Genomic DNA, 18,590 nt, shown 5'->3' with positions numbered 1-18,590 from the left:
GAAAAGTGCTGCAAATGGGACTCCAAGAGGCCAGGCTGAAGCTGCCACACTGGCTGAAATGGGCCACCTTGGAGGGGGACGTGGGAATTCATTCCAAGGGACGGGGGTTTCTTTCAAAGAGCATGTTGCCTGCTTACAAAGGAGGCTGGCTCTGAAGCCGTCATCTGGAGTCTGTAGTGAAGGCCTTTTGTTAGGGAAACTGGATGGTTCATGTTCAAAATCCATTTTGCGTGTGTGCAAGGACACAGGTGGTATTAAACAAGAGAAAATCAGATGACTGTGACATTTTCAATACTAAATAAGATGATTTTTAGTTTTTCTAGGGGCACTATTTATTTGTGACCACAATGAAAAATGTAGACAGTGATGATCTGGTAACTGGCGCACTTCCCAAGCTCAAGAGCTCAAAAGAATGGTTGGAGCCCAAGCCCCTATGTTTTATGGAGGTATATAACAAATAGTGTGGGATTTGGAGATTTTTTTACTTGGGTCGTTGCAGTGGGAAGTGGCTTGTGCTAAAGATATTGTTTTTTCTATTGTTTGTTTTTATTTCATTCTGTTTATTATTCCCTTCACTTTACTAACTTTGTATATTCACTTTGCTGTTTTTTTCCTAATATCGTAAGGTGGAATCATAGGTCATTGATTATATACCTTTTTAAATGTAGCATAGCTGTAAGTTTCTCTTGAGGTACTGCCTTAACTGCATCACCCAAATTTTGATATGATGTATGTATGTATGTATTTATTTATATTTGAGGTAGGGTCTTGCTATGTTGCCTAAGCTGGGGTGCAGTGGCACGATCATGACTCACTGCAATCCCCGCCTCCTGGAATCAAGCCATCCTTCCACTTCCTAGTAGCTGGAACTATAGTCGCACGCCACCATGTCTGGCTAATTTTTATATTTCCTGTAGAGATGGGATCTCACTGTGTTGCCTAGACTGATCTCCAACTCCTGAGCTCAAGCAATCCACCTACCTTGGTGTTCTAAAATGCTGGGATTATAGCTGTGAGCCCTTGCGACCAGCGAGTTATATTGTTTTTAGATTGTAGTTTCTTTTTTCTAAACAGCTTTAGTAAGATATAATTGATATACAGTAAACTGCATATATTTAAAGTGTGCTGTCTGGTACTGTGGCTCATGCCTGTAATCCCAGCACATTGAGAGGCTGGGGTGGGAGGATCGCTTGAGCCCAGGAGCCCTGGACCAGGCAAAGCAATATACTGAGACCCTGTCTCCACAAACGAACAAACAATAATAGCCAGGTGTGGTAGCATACACTTATAGTCCCAGCTGCTTGAGAGGCTGAGGCAGGAGGAGCGCTTGACCCCAGGAGTTTGAGGCTGCAGTCAGCTGTGATTGCGCCACTGCATCCCCCCCTGGGTGACAGAATAAGACCCTGTCTCAAATAAAGTATACAAACTTGGTAAGTTTTGACATGTGTACACACGAAAACATCACCACAAATCAAAATGGTGAACATATTCAGTACTCCCAAAGCTTCCCGACTATTCTGTTGTAATTCCTCCCTCTCTCACATCTCCCCACCACTGCTTTTCTTTCTTTTCCTCTTTCTCTTTCTCTCTTTCATTCTTTTTCTCTCTTTCCTTTTCTTTTCTTTCTTTTGCTCTGTCACTCAGCCAGGAATACACTGGCGTGATCTCGGCTCAGTGCAACCTCCACCTCCCAGGTTCAAATGATCCTCCTACCTCAGTCTCCCGAGTAGCTAGGATTACAGGCCTGTGCCACCACACCTGGCTGATTTTTTTGGATTTTTAGTAGAGATGGGGTTTCACCATGTTAGCCAGGCTGGTCTCAAACTCCTGACCTCAAGTGATCTGCCTTCTGCGGCCTCCCAAAGTGCTGAGATTATAGGTGTGAGCCACCGTGCCCAGCCTGCTTTGCTTTCTGTCACTGTAGTTTAGTTTGTGTTTAAAAAATTGTATACAAATGGAATCTTCCAGTATATATTTCTTTTCCTTTTGTTTGGTTTCTTTCACTCATCATAATTATTTTGCCCCTCACCCATGTTGTATGTATCAATATTTCATTCCTTTTTTGGTTGAATGCTATTCCCTTTTATGGATATATCCCAATTTGTTCATCCTGTTTATGGACATTTGGGTTGTTTCCAGTTTGGGGCTATTACAAATAAAGCTGTTATGAACATTCATGTGTGTGTCTTTGATGGACATATGCTTTCATTTCTCTTGGGTAGATATTTAGTTGTGGAATGACTGGGTCATATGGTAAATGAATTGTAACTTTTTATGAAGCTGCCAAACTAGTTTCCAAAGTCATTGAATTATTTTGCGTAACCACTAGTAGTGTGTGAGAGTTCCAGTTGTTTCATAATCTAGCCAACATTTGCAATAGTTTTATTTACTTATTTACTGTATGGCCTTTTAAACTCAAGACATTTTAAAAAGATGTATAGTGACATCTCATTGTGGTTTTAATTTGCATTTCCTTAATGACTAATGATGAGCATCTTTTCAAGTCTTACTTGCCATTTATCTGTCCTCTTTTTAGGCGAAGTGTTTGTTCAAATCTTTCGCCCACTTTAAAATTGGCAATTTTAGGTTGGGTGGTTTGTATTCTTATTGTTGGACTCTTCTTATTGAGATACAGTTTATATGCCATAAGATTCACTACTCTTTTTTTTTTTTGAGATGGAGGCTTGCTCTGTTGCCTAGACTGGAGTGCAGTAGTGTGATCTCAGCTCACTGCAAGCTCCGCTTCCCGGGTTCACACCATTCTCCCGCCTCAGCCTCCCAAGTAGCTGGGATGACAGGAGCCCACCACCAAGCCCAGCTAATTTTTGTTTTTGTATTTTTACAAAAAAAAAGGTAGAGAGGGGGTTTCACTGTGTTAGCCAGGATGGTCTCTATCTCCTGACTTGGTGATCTGCCTGCCTCGGCCTCCCCAAGTGCTGGGAATACAGGCGTAAGCCATGTGCCTGGCCAAGATTCAGTAAAGTGTACAATTCAGTGTTTTTTATTTTTTAAAAATTCAGAATTTTTATTTTCAGTGTTTTTTAGTATATTCCCCAGTATGTGCAACTGTCACCACTATCTAATTCCAGAACATTTAATCACCCCCAAAAAGAAACCTCACACCTTTTAGCAGTCACTCCCCATTCCCCTCCCTCTCTGGCTGCTGGCAACACTGATCTACTTCCTGTCTAAACAGATTTGTCTACTCTGGACATTTTATACAAATAGAATCATGCATTTGTTTACAAATGGAATCATGTGGTCCTTTGTGACTGCTTTCACTTAGTATAATGTTTTCAAAGTTTCTCCATGTCATAGCATAAGCAGTACTTTATTCCTTTTGATGGCCAAATAATATTCCATTGTCTGAGTATCACATTTTGTTTATCCCTTCCTCAGTGAATGGACATTTGGATTGTTTCTGTTTTTTGCTGTTATGAATAATGCTGCTATGGACATTTGTGTATAACTGTTTAGGTAACATATGATTGCAGTTCTCTTGGGTATGTAACCTAGGAGTGGAATTGTTGGGTCATATGGTAACTATGTTTAACTTTTTGAGGAACTGCTGTACTGTTTCCCACAGCAGTGATACCGTTTTAAATTTTCATAGCAATGTATGAAAGTTACAGTTTCTCCACTGCTCAGAGTTTGTTGAACTTCTTGTATCTATGGGTTTATAGTTTCTGATAAATCTGGACATTTTTCAGCCATTCTTTCTTTCTTTTTTTTTTTTTTCAAGCGAGTCTTACTCTGTCATCCAGGTTGGAGTGCAGTGGCATGATCTCAGCTCACTCCAACCTCCGCCTCCTGGGTTCAAGCGATTCTTGTGCCTAAGCCTCCGAGTAGCTAGGATTACAGATGTGCACCACCATGCCTGGCTAATTTTTGTATTTTTAGAAGAGATGAGGTTTCACCATGTTGGCCAGGCTGGTCTTGAACTCCTGACCTCAAGTGATCCACCTGCCTTGGCCTCCCAAAGTGATGGAGTTACAGGCGTGAGCCACCGTGCCTGGCCTATTTCTTAAAATATTTTTTCTATTCCCTCCATCTTTTGGGAAATACAACTGTATGTACCATAACCTGCTTGAAGTCCTGTAGCTCACTTATATTCTGGTTATTTTCTTCAGTTTTTCCCCCGTGCATTTCATTTTGGAAAGCTTCTGTTGCTATGCTTTTAAGTTCACTAACTTTCTGTAATGTCTAATCTGCTAATAAACCTACCTAGCATATTTTTCATCTCAAGTATTATAATTTTCATCCATAGAAGTTTTATCTGGATCCTTTTGTTGCTGTCTTTTGTTTGTTTGTTGCTGTTGTTGTTGTTGAGACAGGATCTCGCTATATAGCCCAGTCTGGTCTTGAACTCCTAGCCCCAAGTGATCCTCCTACCTTGGCCTCCCAAAGCACTGGGATTACAGGTGTGAGCCATCATGCCTGGCCCTTAGTTCTTTTTCAAACATTTTCTTCTGTCTCAACATGTCTACTCTTCCTCTAGCTTCCTTAACTTATGAACTACAGGAATAATAACGATTTTAATGTCCTGGTTTAATAATTATAGTGTCTTTGTGATTTTGGGGACAGTTTTGGTTAATTTTCCTTATTATTATTGGTTAAATTTTCCTATTTCTTTGTATACCTGGTGATTATTGGTTAAATTTTCCTATTTCTTTGTATGCCTGGTGATTTTTGATTGAATGCAAGACTGTGAATTTTAACCATGTTGACTGCTAGATATTTTTGGTTTGCCATAAATACTCTTTTTTTTTTTTTAAGTACAAGTGCACGAATTTCCCATAAATATTCTTCATTTTTCCCCTCAGATTCAGTTAAGTTACTTGGACACAGCAGGATTCTTTCAGGTCTTGCCTCCGAAGTTTTGCTAGACAGGACCACAGCAGTATCTATCGTAGGGCCAATTTTGTTTCAGTACTGATACAAAACCTCTCCAAATACTCTACTCTATGCACTTCAAACTGTGGGATTTTTTTTTCCTCTGGCTGATGCTAAAGGGAACGAATACTCCTGGGACTGTGTGACCTCTAGGGATTGATTCCTTAATTCTTGCAGGTGTTTCTTTGCCCATTGTTCCTTTGGGTGTTTTTCTCACAGGCATATAGTGTTTACCATCAGCTGAAGACTCAAGGCGACCTCTGCGGACTTGACTCTTTGCAGATCTCCAGAGCTCCATTCTTGTAGCTCTCCTCCCTCTAGTACTTTAACCTATGAACTCCAACTCCTCTGGCCTCTCCAGACTCCCATCCCTACTCCTCAATTCAGGCAGACAGCTGGGCTGTTTGTTTTATATTTCTCAGGGGCCATGTTCTTCTTTGCCTGATGTTCGATATCTTGGAAACTGTTGTTTCATCTATTTTATCTTTTTTTTTTAAGTTGTTTCAGGTGGGAGAGTAAGTCTGTTTCCTGTTACTCTGTCTTGTCCAAAAGTGAAAGTTCTCATCCAGACATTATTTTTTCAAACAGTTGTTTTCTGCTGTATTCTTTTACTCCTCATTTCTACAACTCTAATTATCCATTTGTTGAATCTTTTGATATTATCTGATAGGTTACTATGACTGTTCATTATTGTCTAATATTTCTTCCTTTTTTTCAGGTTGGGTAATTTCTAATGATCTGTCCTCAAGTTCACTATTTTTATGTCATCTCTGATCTACTATTAACCCATTGAGGTTTGTTTATTTCTCAAATTTAAGAATTGTATTTTCCACTTGGTTTTTTTATCATTTCTATTCTCTGCTAAGATTTTCTATTCATTAATTATGAGCGTATTTTTAAGCATAGCTATCATAACTGTCCTGAAATCCTTGTCTTCTTTTTTTTCAGATTTTCATGTCAATATAATTTTCTTTTTTTTTTCTTATTTTACTTTAAGTTCTGGAATACAAGTGCAGGATATGCAGGTTTGTTGCATGTGCCGTGGTGGTTTGCTGCACCGATCAACCCATCATCTAGGTTTTCAGTCCTGCGTGCATTAGCTCTTTGTCCTAATGCTCTCTCTCCCCTCGCTCCCCAGCCCCCAACTGGCCCTAATGTGTGTTGTTCCCTTCCCTGGGTTCATATGTTCTCATTGTTCAACTCTCACTTATGAGTGAGAACATGCAGTGTTTGGTTTTCTGGTTCCTGTGTTAGTTTGCTGAGTATGATGGCTTCCAGCTTCATCTATGTCCCTGCAAAGGACATGGTCTCATTCCCTTTTATGGCTGCATAGTATTCCATGGTGTATCTGTACATTTTCTTTAACCAGTCTGTCATTGATGGGTGTTTGTGTTGGTTACATACCTTTGCTATTGTAAATAGTGCTGCAGTAAACATACATGTGCAGGTGTCTTTATAGTAGAATGATTTATATTCCTTTAGGTACATACCCAGAAATGGGATTGCTGGGTCAAATGGTATTTTTGGTTCTAATATCCTTGAGGAATCGCCACACTATCTTTCACAATGGTTGAACTAATTTACATTCCCACCAACAGTGTAAAAGTGCTCCTGTTTCTCCACAGCCTTGCCAGCGTTTATTGTTTTGTGACTTTAATAATTGCCATTCTGACTGGCATGAGATGGTATCTCATTATGGTTTTCATTTGTATTTCTCTAATGATCAGTGATGTTGAGCTTTTTTTCATGTGTTTGTTGGCCATGTAAATGTCTTCTTTTGAGAAGCATCTGTTCATATCCTTTGCCCACTTTTTGATTTTTTTTTCTTGTAAACTTGTTTGTTTTTTGTAGATTCTGGATATTAGACCTTTTTCAGATGGGTAGATTGCAAACATTTTCTCCCATTCTGTGGGTTTCCTGTTCACTCCAGTGATAGTTTTTTTTTGCTGTATAGAAGCTCTTTAGTTTAATTAGATCCCATTTGTCAATTTTGGCTTTTGTTGCAATTGCTTTTGGCATTTTTGTCATGAAATCTTTGCCCATGCCCTGAATGTTATTGCCTAGGTTTTCTTCTAGGGTTTTTATGGTTTTGGGTTTTACATTTAAGTCTTTAATCCATCTTGAGTTAATGTTTGTTTACACTGTAAGGAAAGGGTCCAGTTTCAGTTTTCTGCATATGGCTAGCTAGTTTTCCCAGCACCATTTATTAAATAGGGAATCCTTTTATTAAAGGAATTCTTTATTAAAGGGGAATCCTTTCCCCATTGCTTGTTTTTGTCTGGTTTGTCAAAGATCAGATGGTTGTAGATGTGTGGTGTTATTTCTGAGGTCTCCATTCTGTTCCATTGGTCAATATGTCTGTTTTGGTACCAGTACCATGCTGTTTTGGTTATTATAGCCTTATAGTATAGTTTAAAGTTAGGTAGTGTGATGCCCTCAGCTTTGTTCTTTTTGCTTAGGATTGTCTGGGCTATATGGGCTCTTTTTTGGTTTCATGTAAAATTTAAAGTAGTTTTCTCTAATTCTGTGAAGAATGTCAATGGTAGATTGATGGGAATAGCATTGAATCTATAAATTACTTTGGGTAGTATGGCCATTTTCATGATATTGATTCTTCCTATCCATGAGCATGGAATGTTTTTCCATTTGTTTCTGCCCTCTCTTATTTCCTTGAGCAGTGGTTGTAGTTCTCTTGAAAGAGGTCCTTCACATCCCTTGTTAGCTGTATTCCCTTGTTAAGTATTTTATTTTCTTTGTAGCAATTGTGAATGGGAGTTTATTAATGATTTGGCTTTCTGCTTGGTTGGTGTATAGGAATGCTTGTGATTTTTGCACTCAAATTCATATTTGGAGGCTTTGCTGAAGTTGCTTATCAGCTTCAGGAGTCTTTGGCCTGAGATGATGGGGTTTTCTAAATATAGAATCATGTCATCTGCAAACAGAGACAATTTGACTTCCTCTCTTCCTATTTGAATACCCTTTATTTCTTTCTCTTGCCTGATTGCCCTGGCCAGAACTTCCAGTAATATGTTGAATAGGAATTGTGAGAGAGGGCATCCTTGTCTTGTGCTGGTTTTCAAAGGGAATGCTTCCAGCTTTTGCCTATTCAGTATGATACTGGCTGTGAGTTTGTCATAAATAGCTCTTATTATTTTGAGATATGTTCCATCAATACCTAGTTTATTGAAAGTTTTTAACATGAAGGGATGTTGAATTTTATTGAAAGCCTTTTCTGCATCTATTGAGATGATCATGTGGTTTTTATCATTGGTTCTGTTTATGTGATGGATTATGTTTATTGATTTGCATGTGTTGAACCAGCCTTGCACTGCAGGGATGAAGCCGACTTGATCGTGGTGGATAAGCTTTTTGATGTGCTGCTGGATTTGGTTTGCCAGTATTTTATTGACAATTTCGCATTGTAGTTCAACAGGAATATTGGCCTGAAGTTTCCTTTTTTTGTTGTGTCTCTGCCAGATTTTGGTATCAGGATGATGGTGGCCTCTTAAAATGAGTTAGGGAGGAGTCCCTCCTTTTCAGTTGTCTGAAATAGTTTCAGAAGGAATGGTATGAGCTCTTCTTTGTATTTCTAGAAGAATTCAATTCAGCTATGAATCCCTCTGGTCCTGGGCTTGTTTTTTTTTTTTTTTTTCTTTCTTTTCTTTTTTTTTTGGTAGGCTATTAATTACTGCCTCAATTTCAGAACTTGTTATTAGTCTATTCAGGGATTCGACTTCTTTCTCGTTTAGTCTTGGGAGGTGTGTATGTCCAGGAATTTGTCCATTTCTTTTAGATTTTCTAGTTTATTTGCATGGAGGTGTTTATGGTATTCTCTGATGGTGATTTGTATTTCTGTGGGGTCGGTGATGAAAATATCCCTTTTATAATTTTTTATTGTATCTGTTTGATTCTTCTCTGTTTTCTACTTCATTAGTCTAGCTAGCGGTCTATTTATTTTATTAATTTTTTTCAAAAAACCAGCTCCTGGATTCATGGATTTTTTTGAAGGGTTTTTTTCATGTCTATATCTCCTTCATTCTGCTCTTAGTTATTTCTTGTCTTCTGCTAGCTTTTGAATTTGTTTGCTTTTGCTTCTCTAGCTCTTTTAATTGTGATGTTAGGGTGTCGATTTGAGATCTTTCTAGCTTGCTTATGTGGGCAATTAGTGCTATAAATTTCCCTCTTATCACTGCTTTAGCTGTGTCCCAGAGATTGTGGTACACTGTCTTTTTGTTTTCATTGATGTCAAAGAACTTCTTTATTTCTGCCTTAATTTCATTATTTACCCAGGAGTCATTGTCAGTCAGGAGCATGTTCAATTTCCATGTAGTTGTGTGGTTTGAGTGAGTTTCTTTTTTCTTTATCTTTTCTTTCTTTTTATTTTTTGAGATAAGAGTCTCACTTTTTTGCCCGGGCTAGAGGGCAGTGGCACAATCTCTGCTCACTGCAACCTCTGCCCCTAGGTTCAAGCAATTCTCCTGCCCCAGCCTCCCAAGTAGCTGGGATTACAGGCATGCACCACTGTGCCCGGCTAATTTTTGTATTTTTAGTAGAGACAGGTTTTCACCATCTTGGCCATGCTGGTCTTGAACTCCTGACCTCGTGATCCACCTGCCTCACGCTCCCAAAGTGCTGGAATTACAGGCATGAGCCACTCCACCTGGCCTTGAGTGAGTTTCTTAATCCTGAGTTCTAATTTGATTGCACTGTGGTCTGAGAGACTGTTTGTTATGATTTGAATTCTTTTGCATTTGCTAAGGTGTGTTTTACTTCCAAGCATGTGATTGATTTTAGAATAAGTACCATGTGGCACTGGGAAGAGTGTATATTATGTTGATTTGGGGTGGAGAGTTCTGTAGATGTCTGTTAGGTCCGCTTGATCCAGAGCTGAGTTCAAGTTCTGAATATCCTTGTTAATTTTCTGTCTCATTGATCTGTCAAATATTTACAGTGGGGTGTTTGTAAATATTTTACAGTTTGTAAATATTTGATCTGTCAATCAAATATTTGCAGTGTAAAGTCTCCCACTATTATTGTTTGGGAGTTTCAGTCTCTTTGTAAGTCTCTAAGAACTTGTTTTATCAATTTGAGTGCTCCTGTATTGGGTGCATATATATTTAGGATAATTAGCTTTTCTTGTTGAATTAATCCCTTTACCATTATGTAATGCCCTTTTTGTCTTTTTTGGTCTTTGTTCATTTAAAGTCTGCTTTATCAGAGACTAGGATTGCAACCTTTGCTTTTTTTTTGCTTTCCATTTGCTTGGTAAATTTTCCTACTTTCCTTTATTTTGAGCCTATGTGTGTCTTTTCATGTGAGATGGGTCTCCTGAATAGAGCACATGGATGGGTCTTGACTCTATCCAATTTGCTAGTCTGTGTCTTTTAATTGGGTCATTTAGCCCATTTACATTTAAGGTTAATATTATATGTGAATTTGATCCTGTCATCATGATGCTATCTGGTTATTTTGCACATTAGTTGATGCAGTTTCTTCATAGTGTCATTGGTCTTTCTATTTTGGTGTGTTTTTGCAGTGGTTGCTAGTGGTTTTTTCCTTTCCGTATTTAGTGCTTCCTTCAGGAGCTCTTGCAAGGCATGCCTGGTGGTGATGAAATCACTCAGCATTTGGTTGTCTGGAAAGGATTTTATTTCTCCTTCACTTATGAAGCTTAGTTTGGCTAGATATGAATTTCTGGGTTGAAAATTCTTTCCTTTAAGAATGTTGAATATTGGCCCCACTGTTTCCTGGATTGTAGGGTTTCTGCTGAGAGGTCCGCTGTTAGTCTAATGGGCTTCCCTTTGTAGGTGACCTGGCCTTTCTCTCTGGCTGCCCTTAACATTTTTTCCTACATTTCAACCTTGGAGAATCTGATAATTATGTGTCTTGGGGTTGATCTTCTCATGGAGTATCTTAGTGATGTTCTCTGTATTTCTTGAATTTGAATGTTGGCCTGTGTTACTAGATTGGGGAAGTTCTCCTGGATAATATCCTGAAGTGTGTTTTCCAACTTGGTTCCATTCTCCCCGCCTGTTTCAGGTACTCCAGTCAATCTTAGGTTTGGTCTTTTTACATAGTCCCATATTTCTTGGAGGTTTTGTTTGTCCCCTTGCATTCCTTTTTTATCTTATCTTGTCTGCATGCCTTATATCAACAAGATGGTCTTCAGACTCTGATATTCTTCCTTCCACTTGGTCTATTTGACTATTGATAACTTGTGTATGCTTCACGAAGTTCTCTTGCTGTGTTTTTCAGCTTCACTAGGTGATTTATGTTCCTCTCTAAACTGGTTATTCTAGTTAGCAGCTCCTGTAACCTTTGACCAAGGTTCTTAGCTTCTTTGCATTGGGTTAGAACATGCTTCTTCAGCTCAGCGGAGTTTGTTATTACCCACCTTCTGAAGCCTACTTCTGTCTATTTGTCCATTTCATCCTCTGTCCAGTTCTGTGCCTTTGCTGGAGAGGCGTTGCAATCATTTGGAGAAGAGGCACTCTGGCCTTTTGGGTTTGCAGCATTTTTTGATTGATTCTTTGTCATCTTCATGAGTTTGTCTAGTATTGATCTTTGAGGCTGCTGACCCTTGGATGGGTTTTTCTGGGAACTTTTTTTTGTGTTGATGCTATTATTGTTGCTTTCTGTTTTTCTTGCAATGGTCAGGTCTCTCTTCTGTGGGGATGCTGCAGTTTGCTGGGGGTTCACTTCAGGCCCTATTAATCTGGTTCACTCCTGCACCTGGAGATGTCACTTGAGGAGGCTGGAGAACAGCAAAGATAGGTGCCTTCTCCTTCTTCTGGGATCCCTATCCTGGAGGGTACCAACCTGATGCCAGTAGGAATGCTCCTGTATAGGGTGTCTGACAACCCCTGTTGGAGGGTCTTACCCAGTTGGCTGGCGCAGGGAGCAGGACTTGTTTAATGAAGCACTTTGACTGTCCCTTGGTGAAGGGGGTGTGCTTCACTGCGAGGAAACCCACTTATCTGGGCTGCCTGGATTCCTCAGAACTAGCAGGAGCAAAAACTAAGTCTGCTGGTCTGTGGAGGCTGCGGCCACCCTACCCCTAGGGGCTCAGGCCCAGGGAGATCAGCATTCTGTCCCTGAGCCCCTGGCTGGAGTTGTTGGAGTTCCTGCAGGTAGGCACTACCCAGTGAGGAGGGATGGGTCAAGGTCAGGCCTGAAGAGGCACTGTGTCCACCGTCTGCCACAGCTGGTGTGTTGGGCTGGTGGGGGATACCTCTTGGGACCAAGCTGTCTAGCCTCCCTGGCTGCAGCAGGGGAAAAGTGGGGCCTGGAGCTATAAAGATGGCTCTCTTCCCTGACCCTGGGAGCTTAGTGTGTTAGGTGGCTGTCAGTCCCAGTGTTGGCTGTCACCCCTCCCACAAGGAGCTCAAATGGCTTAGACAGCAGGCAGCCTCAGCTGTGGTGCTGGTCGTCCCTCCCCACAGGAACTCAGCAAGCTTAAGCAGATTCTAGCTTAGAAGCTGTTGAGAACCTGCACGGCTCCGCAGTTGGGATCCTAGGCCCTGGTGGCGTGGGCTCACGAATGGGATCTGCTGATCCGTGGGTTGCACAGTCCCATGGAAAAAGCATGTTTTCCCAGGCTGAGTAGCGCGCTCACTCACTGCCTCCCTTGGCTGGGGGGTGGGGGCTCCTCTGCCCTGTGTGGTTCTCAGGTGGCCGCCACACCACACTGTTCTTCCTTCCTCTCTGTGGGTCATGCCAGCCACTTAGTCAGTTCTGATGACAGAACCTGGGTACTTTGGTTGCTGGTACAGGATTCACATGCTGTTATGGTTCTTTTCGATGGGAGCCTCTGATGACACTGCTTCTAGTCAGCTATCTCAGCCCTGCCCCGAAAATCCTTGTTGTCTAACTCCAACATTTGGGTCATTTCAGAGTTGGTCTCCATTGATTGCCTTTTTCTTAAGTATGGGTCACATTTCTCTGTTTCTATATGTATCTAGTAATTCTAGATTACATTTTGAACATTATGAATGATACATTGTGGAGGGTCAGGATTCTGTTATATTCCTCTGAAGAATATTGAGTTTTTGTTTTAGGAAGCAGTTATCTTGGCTGAACTCAAACTCCAAACTTGTCTTTCCTGAAGTTGGCAGCAGATGAAGTCACTGTTTAGTCTTTTTTAATCTTTAGCTGGGCTACATGGAGTCTGCCTTATTCATGTACAGTTTAAGAGTTTGCCAGATATTTGGTCAGAGTTCATTTGCAGAATTTGTGGCATCCCTTTTTTGGCTCCCTCCTTTCCAGTATTTTTCCTTTCACCTTCCAGCTCCCATGAATACCCCAAACTCTGTCTTCTAATTTCTGAACCAGTTAGGCCGCGTGTTTCTACCTGAGTTTTAGCCACCTCCTTTAGCTCAGACTAAGGCCCTTCCTCAGGCCAGTTAATAAAAAACTGGAAATTCATCTAGTACTGTTTTTTTGTTTGTTTGTTTGTTTTTGTTTTTTCCTAGTGCTGAATAGCATTCAGTAACTCCCTGCTTTTTGGTAACTCTCCAGTGTCTTCAGTTTGTTGTTTTTTATATATATTTTTTTATCTGGAATGTTAATTCACTACCCTCTATCTGAGTACAGACTTACCAGGAAGGGCAACTCTATGAGGCAAAAATAACAAAGAAAACAAACTAGAATAGACTCATTTGAGTTTTCTATGCTTCTAGTTGTTGCTTAGCTCCCATGAGCCTTGGCTTCTTTGGATGTTAATGGGGAAGGACAGTTCTTAGATGAGATTTTACTCATCTGTTCTGGAAATAAAAGCAGTGGGACTGAAGGCAACTACTTCCTCTGACAGTTAACTTGAGAATGTTTTATTTTTATGTAATTACAAGGATCTCAAAGGCAATTCTGTGCTAGAAATCAACCTCTTCCATTTTCTGGCAGGTATTTAATAATTGTGGAAATTTGTTATAAAAATGGAACAATTAATGCTGTCGTAATTTTGTCACTAATATCACTATTCCCTAAAGATTGTGTTATTTCAAAATCTGAAAATGTGACTTGTATATAAAAATAGTATTTGGCTGGGCGTGGTGGTGGCTCATGCTTGTAATCTTAGCACTTTGAGAGGCTGAGGCAGAAGCATTGCTTGAGCTCAGGAATTGGAGGGTACAGTGAACTATGATCAGACCACTGCACTCTAGCCTAAGTGACAGAGCAAGACTCTGTCTCCAAAATAAGTACATAAAAAATAAAATTTATTATTAATATTTATTTGATAGCCATATTTGCTAATGATAAATAAATTTATTACGATTGTATTTATGTCAGTACTGTCTAAGAAATTTGTTTCAGTCTTTTGGGTAATTTGTCAGTGGTCTTGGAAAAATTAATTAAATAAATGTTTCCTTTTATTTTAATAAGAGCTTTCTTTCATTCTGAGAAGATCCAATTACTTGTTTAATTATAATTTTACATTTTATATACAGTTGTAAGTTAATGAATAAAAATATAACTCATTTCCTTGATTTATTATATCCATAGGCTTATGTTTCAGTAATTTTCAAAAACAAAATTAGTGGGTGAATTCATTATGGAAGAACACAAAGAAGAGCAGGAGATTGAATAGAAAGTCTTTCTAAGACCTTGTGTTGTCGCTCACTAGTGACATTTCTTCTATGTATAGAGTTTGCCTTAGGTGGCACTAAGCTTTTGGTGAAACTGTTGACATATTCTTAGCTAGTTCTGTAAGAATCAAGGCTGGAAGATCAGTATGTCTTACACAGTCAGAAAGCCTCAAATAAAGGCCTAATTTAATCTATTTTAACTCAGAAAAGTAGAAGCATTTTATAAGATGTGAAAAAAGATGGATTCTATCTACCATGTGACTCTGGGAAAGACATTTGACCATTTTGGGACTCAAAATATCTGTGAGCTGAGTTACATTTTGCTGTAGCCAAGAGCAGACAGGTTGAAATACTGTTTCAAAAGCACTTGATGGGCTGGGCATGGTGGCTCAGGCCTGTAATCCAGCACTTTGGGAGGCTGAGGCAGGCAGATCACTTGAGGCCAGGAGTTCGAGACCAGCCTGGCCAACATGATAAAACCCTGTCTCTACTAAAAAAACAAAAATTAGCCAGGCATGTGTTGCACACCTGTAATCCCAGCTACTTGGGAGGCTGAGGCATGAGAATCACTTGAACCCACTGGAGGTTGCAGTGAGCCGAGATGGTGCTGCTGCACTCCAGCAGCCTAAGCAACAGAACAAGACTCTGTCTCCAAAAAAATATATAAATAAATAAAAGCACTCGATGATATGATTTGGAGAAGACAAACTGCAAACTGCTTGCATAGAGAACTTTCCAGGGATATGTCTGTCATGCTAAATATAATGATTCCAGATAGCACTAATAGTTTTTAAAGATTTTCCTTTCAAAGTTTAATTCTGTCCTTTCAGGTCTTAGCTAAAGAAGATACTGAGGCAGCTGTTCAATCAATATTATACAGAGAAAATTATGTAATTAAGGTAAGAACTGGCTACAAAATGCATCTCAGTTAAAAATTGAATGTAGTTTTTCCTTTTTATATGTAGCATATCATATAAAAACTATTTAGAAAATATGGAAAAAAGAATTAAAAGAATACTCCCTTGCACCTGGAATTAACCTTAAGGGATGTCTGAGATTGCTTTAATGGACCTCCTCCCTTCCTATACTTTGTGGGAATTCCTTCACAGAGAGGCACAGGAATTTCCCTCTACTCACTTGTTTCTTTGTCCTAGTGGGTTTCAGCAGTCATTACAAATGAGCTAATCCTTAAGAGCTGTTAGCAGAACACACTGAGTAATTATTACTCAGATATACATAGAACAGGGCTACACTGAGCCAGGATGGGCTTAATGTGACAAGAAGAACATCCATGGGAAGTGTAGTAAACACCGGGGACACTGGAGTGGGTAACCTGTTTTTATTTTTAAGAAATTTCTTTAGAGTTCTTTAAAAAGAAAAGGAACTAACATTGGGAATGGCTGAAGTGTGCTATGGCCAGAGGTTAGGGAGGGACGTGGCCTAGCAGACCTCTCAGGGTTCTTAATATTTTATTTTTTTCATTTTATAGTTCACGCTCATCCTAGTAGTCACAAGACTTTATTTGCTATATGAAAGCTGGATAAGAAGGTTTGGTGAGAATGAATTAATGTGTAGCCTAATCAAGCACCTTCTTTGCAGGCTACTTGGATTAGGTTATGCTACACTTCTGCCTCTTTACTCTTGCCTTTTTTTTTTTTTTTTTAAATCTGAAGATCAGTTGTACTGACGGTTTTTTTTTCCTTTTTTCTTTTTTCATAGAATGTTTTTCTTCCTCTTTTTCTGCCATCCCTTCTCTTCCTGGATAACTATTCTTTTTTTTTTTTTTTTTTTTTTTTTTAGATGAGACAGAGTCTCACTCTGTCACCCAGGCTTGAGTACAATGGCACAATTACAGCTCTCTGCAGCCTTGGTCTCCTGGGCTCAAGTGATTCTCCTGCCTCAGCCTCCCGAGTAGTTGGGGTTACAAGTGTGAGCCACGAAGCCCAGCTAAATTTTAATTTTTTTTTTTTTTTTGAAATGGAGTCTCACTTCTTTGCCCAGGCTGAAGTGCAATGGCACTATCTTGGCTCACTGCAACCTCCACCTCCTGGGTTCAAGCAGTTCTGCCTCAGCTTCCCAAGTAGCTGGGATTACAGGCACGCGCCAGCATGCCCAGTTAACTTTTGTATTTTTAGTAGAGAGAGATGTGGTTTCACCAGGTTGGCCAGGCTGGCCTCGCACTCCTGACTTCAAGTATTCTGCCCACCTTAGCTTCCCAAAGTGCTGGGATTACAGGTGTGGGATTACCACCACTCCTGGCCAAGTTTTAATTTTTTTGTAGAGACAGAGTCTGACTATTTTCCCCAGGCTGATCTTGAATTCCTGGGCTCATGTGATCTTCCTGCTTTGGCCTCCCGAAATGCTAGGATTACTGGCGTGAGCTATCGCACGTAGCCTAAATCCTCATTCTTAAAGGCCCAGCCCAAATGTCTCCCACTTTTGGAGTCTTGGCTTTGGAAAAAAATTAATCATTTTTTTTTAATGTATGCAATATAAAAGTAAATATACACAATATAAAATTTGCCATTTTAACCATTTTTAAGTGTACCATTCAGTGTCATTAATTACATTCATAATGTTGTACAGCCATCACCAGTATTTCCAAAATCTTTTCATTACTCCAAACTGAAAGTTTGTATTCAGTAAGCAGTGACTCCTCATTTCTCCCTCCCCCAGGCACTTGGTAACCTCTAATCTACCCTCTGTCTCTATGAATTTTGGCTATTCTAGATAGTTTATATATGTGGAATCCTATACTATTTGTCCATTTGTGTCTGACTTAATTCACTTTGGCATACTATTTTCAAAGTTCATCCACAATTGTAGCATATATCAGAACTTCATTCCTTTTTATGGCTGAATAATATTCCATATTACACATATAAATAAATGTGGTTTGTATATACCACATTTTATCTGTTCATCTGTTGATGGATACTTGGATCATTTCCGCCTTTTGGCTATTGTGAATAATGCTGGAATGAACGCTGGTATACAAGTATCTGTTTGAGTCCTGAATTTTCATTCATTTGGTTAGGAGGGGAATTGTTGGGTCTTATGGTAGGTCTGTTTAAATTTCTGAGGCCCACCAAACTGGGAATCTTTTAAGAATCTAGGAAATAGTTTTTCTCTCCTCTGTTTTCAGTTATTTTATTTATAGTATGCCATATATATATGCATCATATATAAATATACATCTTGTTATAGTCCCCCTCCCACTGTTTGTGAATTTGTTTGTTTCTTAGGGATGAGTTTTCACTATGTTGCCCAGGCTAGAGTGCAGTGTCCCAATCATAGTGTACTGCAGCCTTGAAGTCATGGGCTCAAGCGATTCTCTAGCTTCAGCCTCCCAGGTAGCTAGAAATATAGGCAGGCACCACCTTGCCTTGCTTTTGATTTGTTCTTTAGTCTTTCTCCCCAGGGAGAGCACGCATGTTGCCCCAAATACCTGTGTTTTCCTTATTTGCAGCAGAGTGTATGTCACATAGTAGAAGTTAAAGCCAAAGAAATGATTGAATTAATGAATATCTTTGCGGGTTATTCTTAGGAGTAATTTAAACTTATGAAGTTTAAGTTTTGGAAAATTTTAGAACAAGAAAGCTTTAGGATAATGTATTTGTCTTTTCTACCACTGTTTACTAGGAACTAAATAAGTATTTACAACATCATGCCTTCTTAAATGCAAGAAGAAAGGAGATGTTATATAAAAGATGGGTTGACCATGTGGCAGATCCTCTTCAGAAGAAAATTATAGAAAAAGTTTGCTCACATAAGAAGATTAAGAAGAGGAGGCAAGAGGAATTAGATGGCTTTTTAAAACATGTAAATAAGAAGGTACTAAGAGATCATTTGATGCTTTTTTCAGTTGATTTAAAGCCTCATGTCATCTTTGTTCATTTGTAATCATCCAGTCTGTCCCTGTCCCCTCTACAAATGTATAATCTATGCCCTGTTATATAATAGCATAAAGTATTCTTAAACCCAGGACATTTGGAAAGGACAGAAAAAGAAGATTAGGTTTAATTGTGTACATTAGAACCATTTTTCTGTGTTTTCCCCATGTAATTATTAATATTATTATTATCATTATTATTATTTGAGACGGAGTTTTGCTCG

At 39.4% G+C, this 18,590-nt stretch overlaps 1 protein-coding gene across 1 annotated transcript in view; it reads left to right on the top strand.

Moving 5' to 3' along the window:
* Positions 1-18,590, top strand: part of FAM228B (family with sequence similarity 228 member B) — a 51,367-nt gene that overhangs the window by 575 nt on the left and 32,202 nt on the right. Inside the window, 3 exon segments of the mRNA XM_023229984.2 lie at positions 315-446; positions 15,305-15,373; positions 18,117-18,308. Coding sequence (XP_023085752.1) covers positions 348-446; positions 15,305-15,373; positions 18,117-18,308 — 360 coding nt within the window. The 5' untranslated portion in view covers positions 315-347.

The sequence above is a fragment of the Piliocolobus tephrosceles genome, chromosome 15, assembly GCF_002776525.5.
Source record: "Piliocolobus tephrosceles isolate RC106 chromosome 15, ASM277652v3, whole genome shotgun sequence".
NCBI lineage: Eukaryota > Metazoa > Chordata > Mammalia > Primates > Cercopithecidae > Piliocolobus > Piliocolobus tephrosceles.
This window is presented reverse-complemented; position numbering and strand designations above follow the sequence as displayed.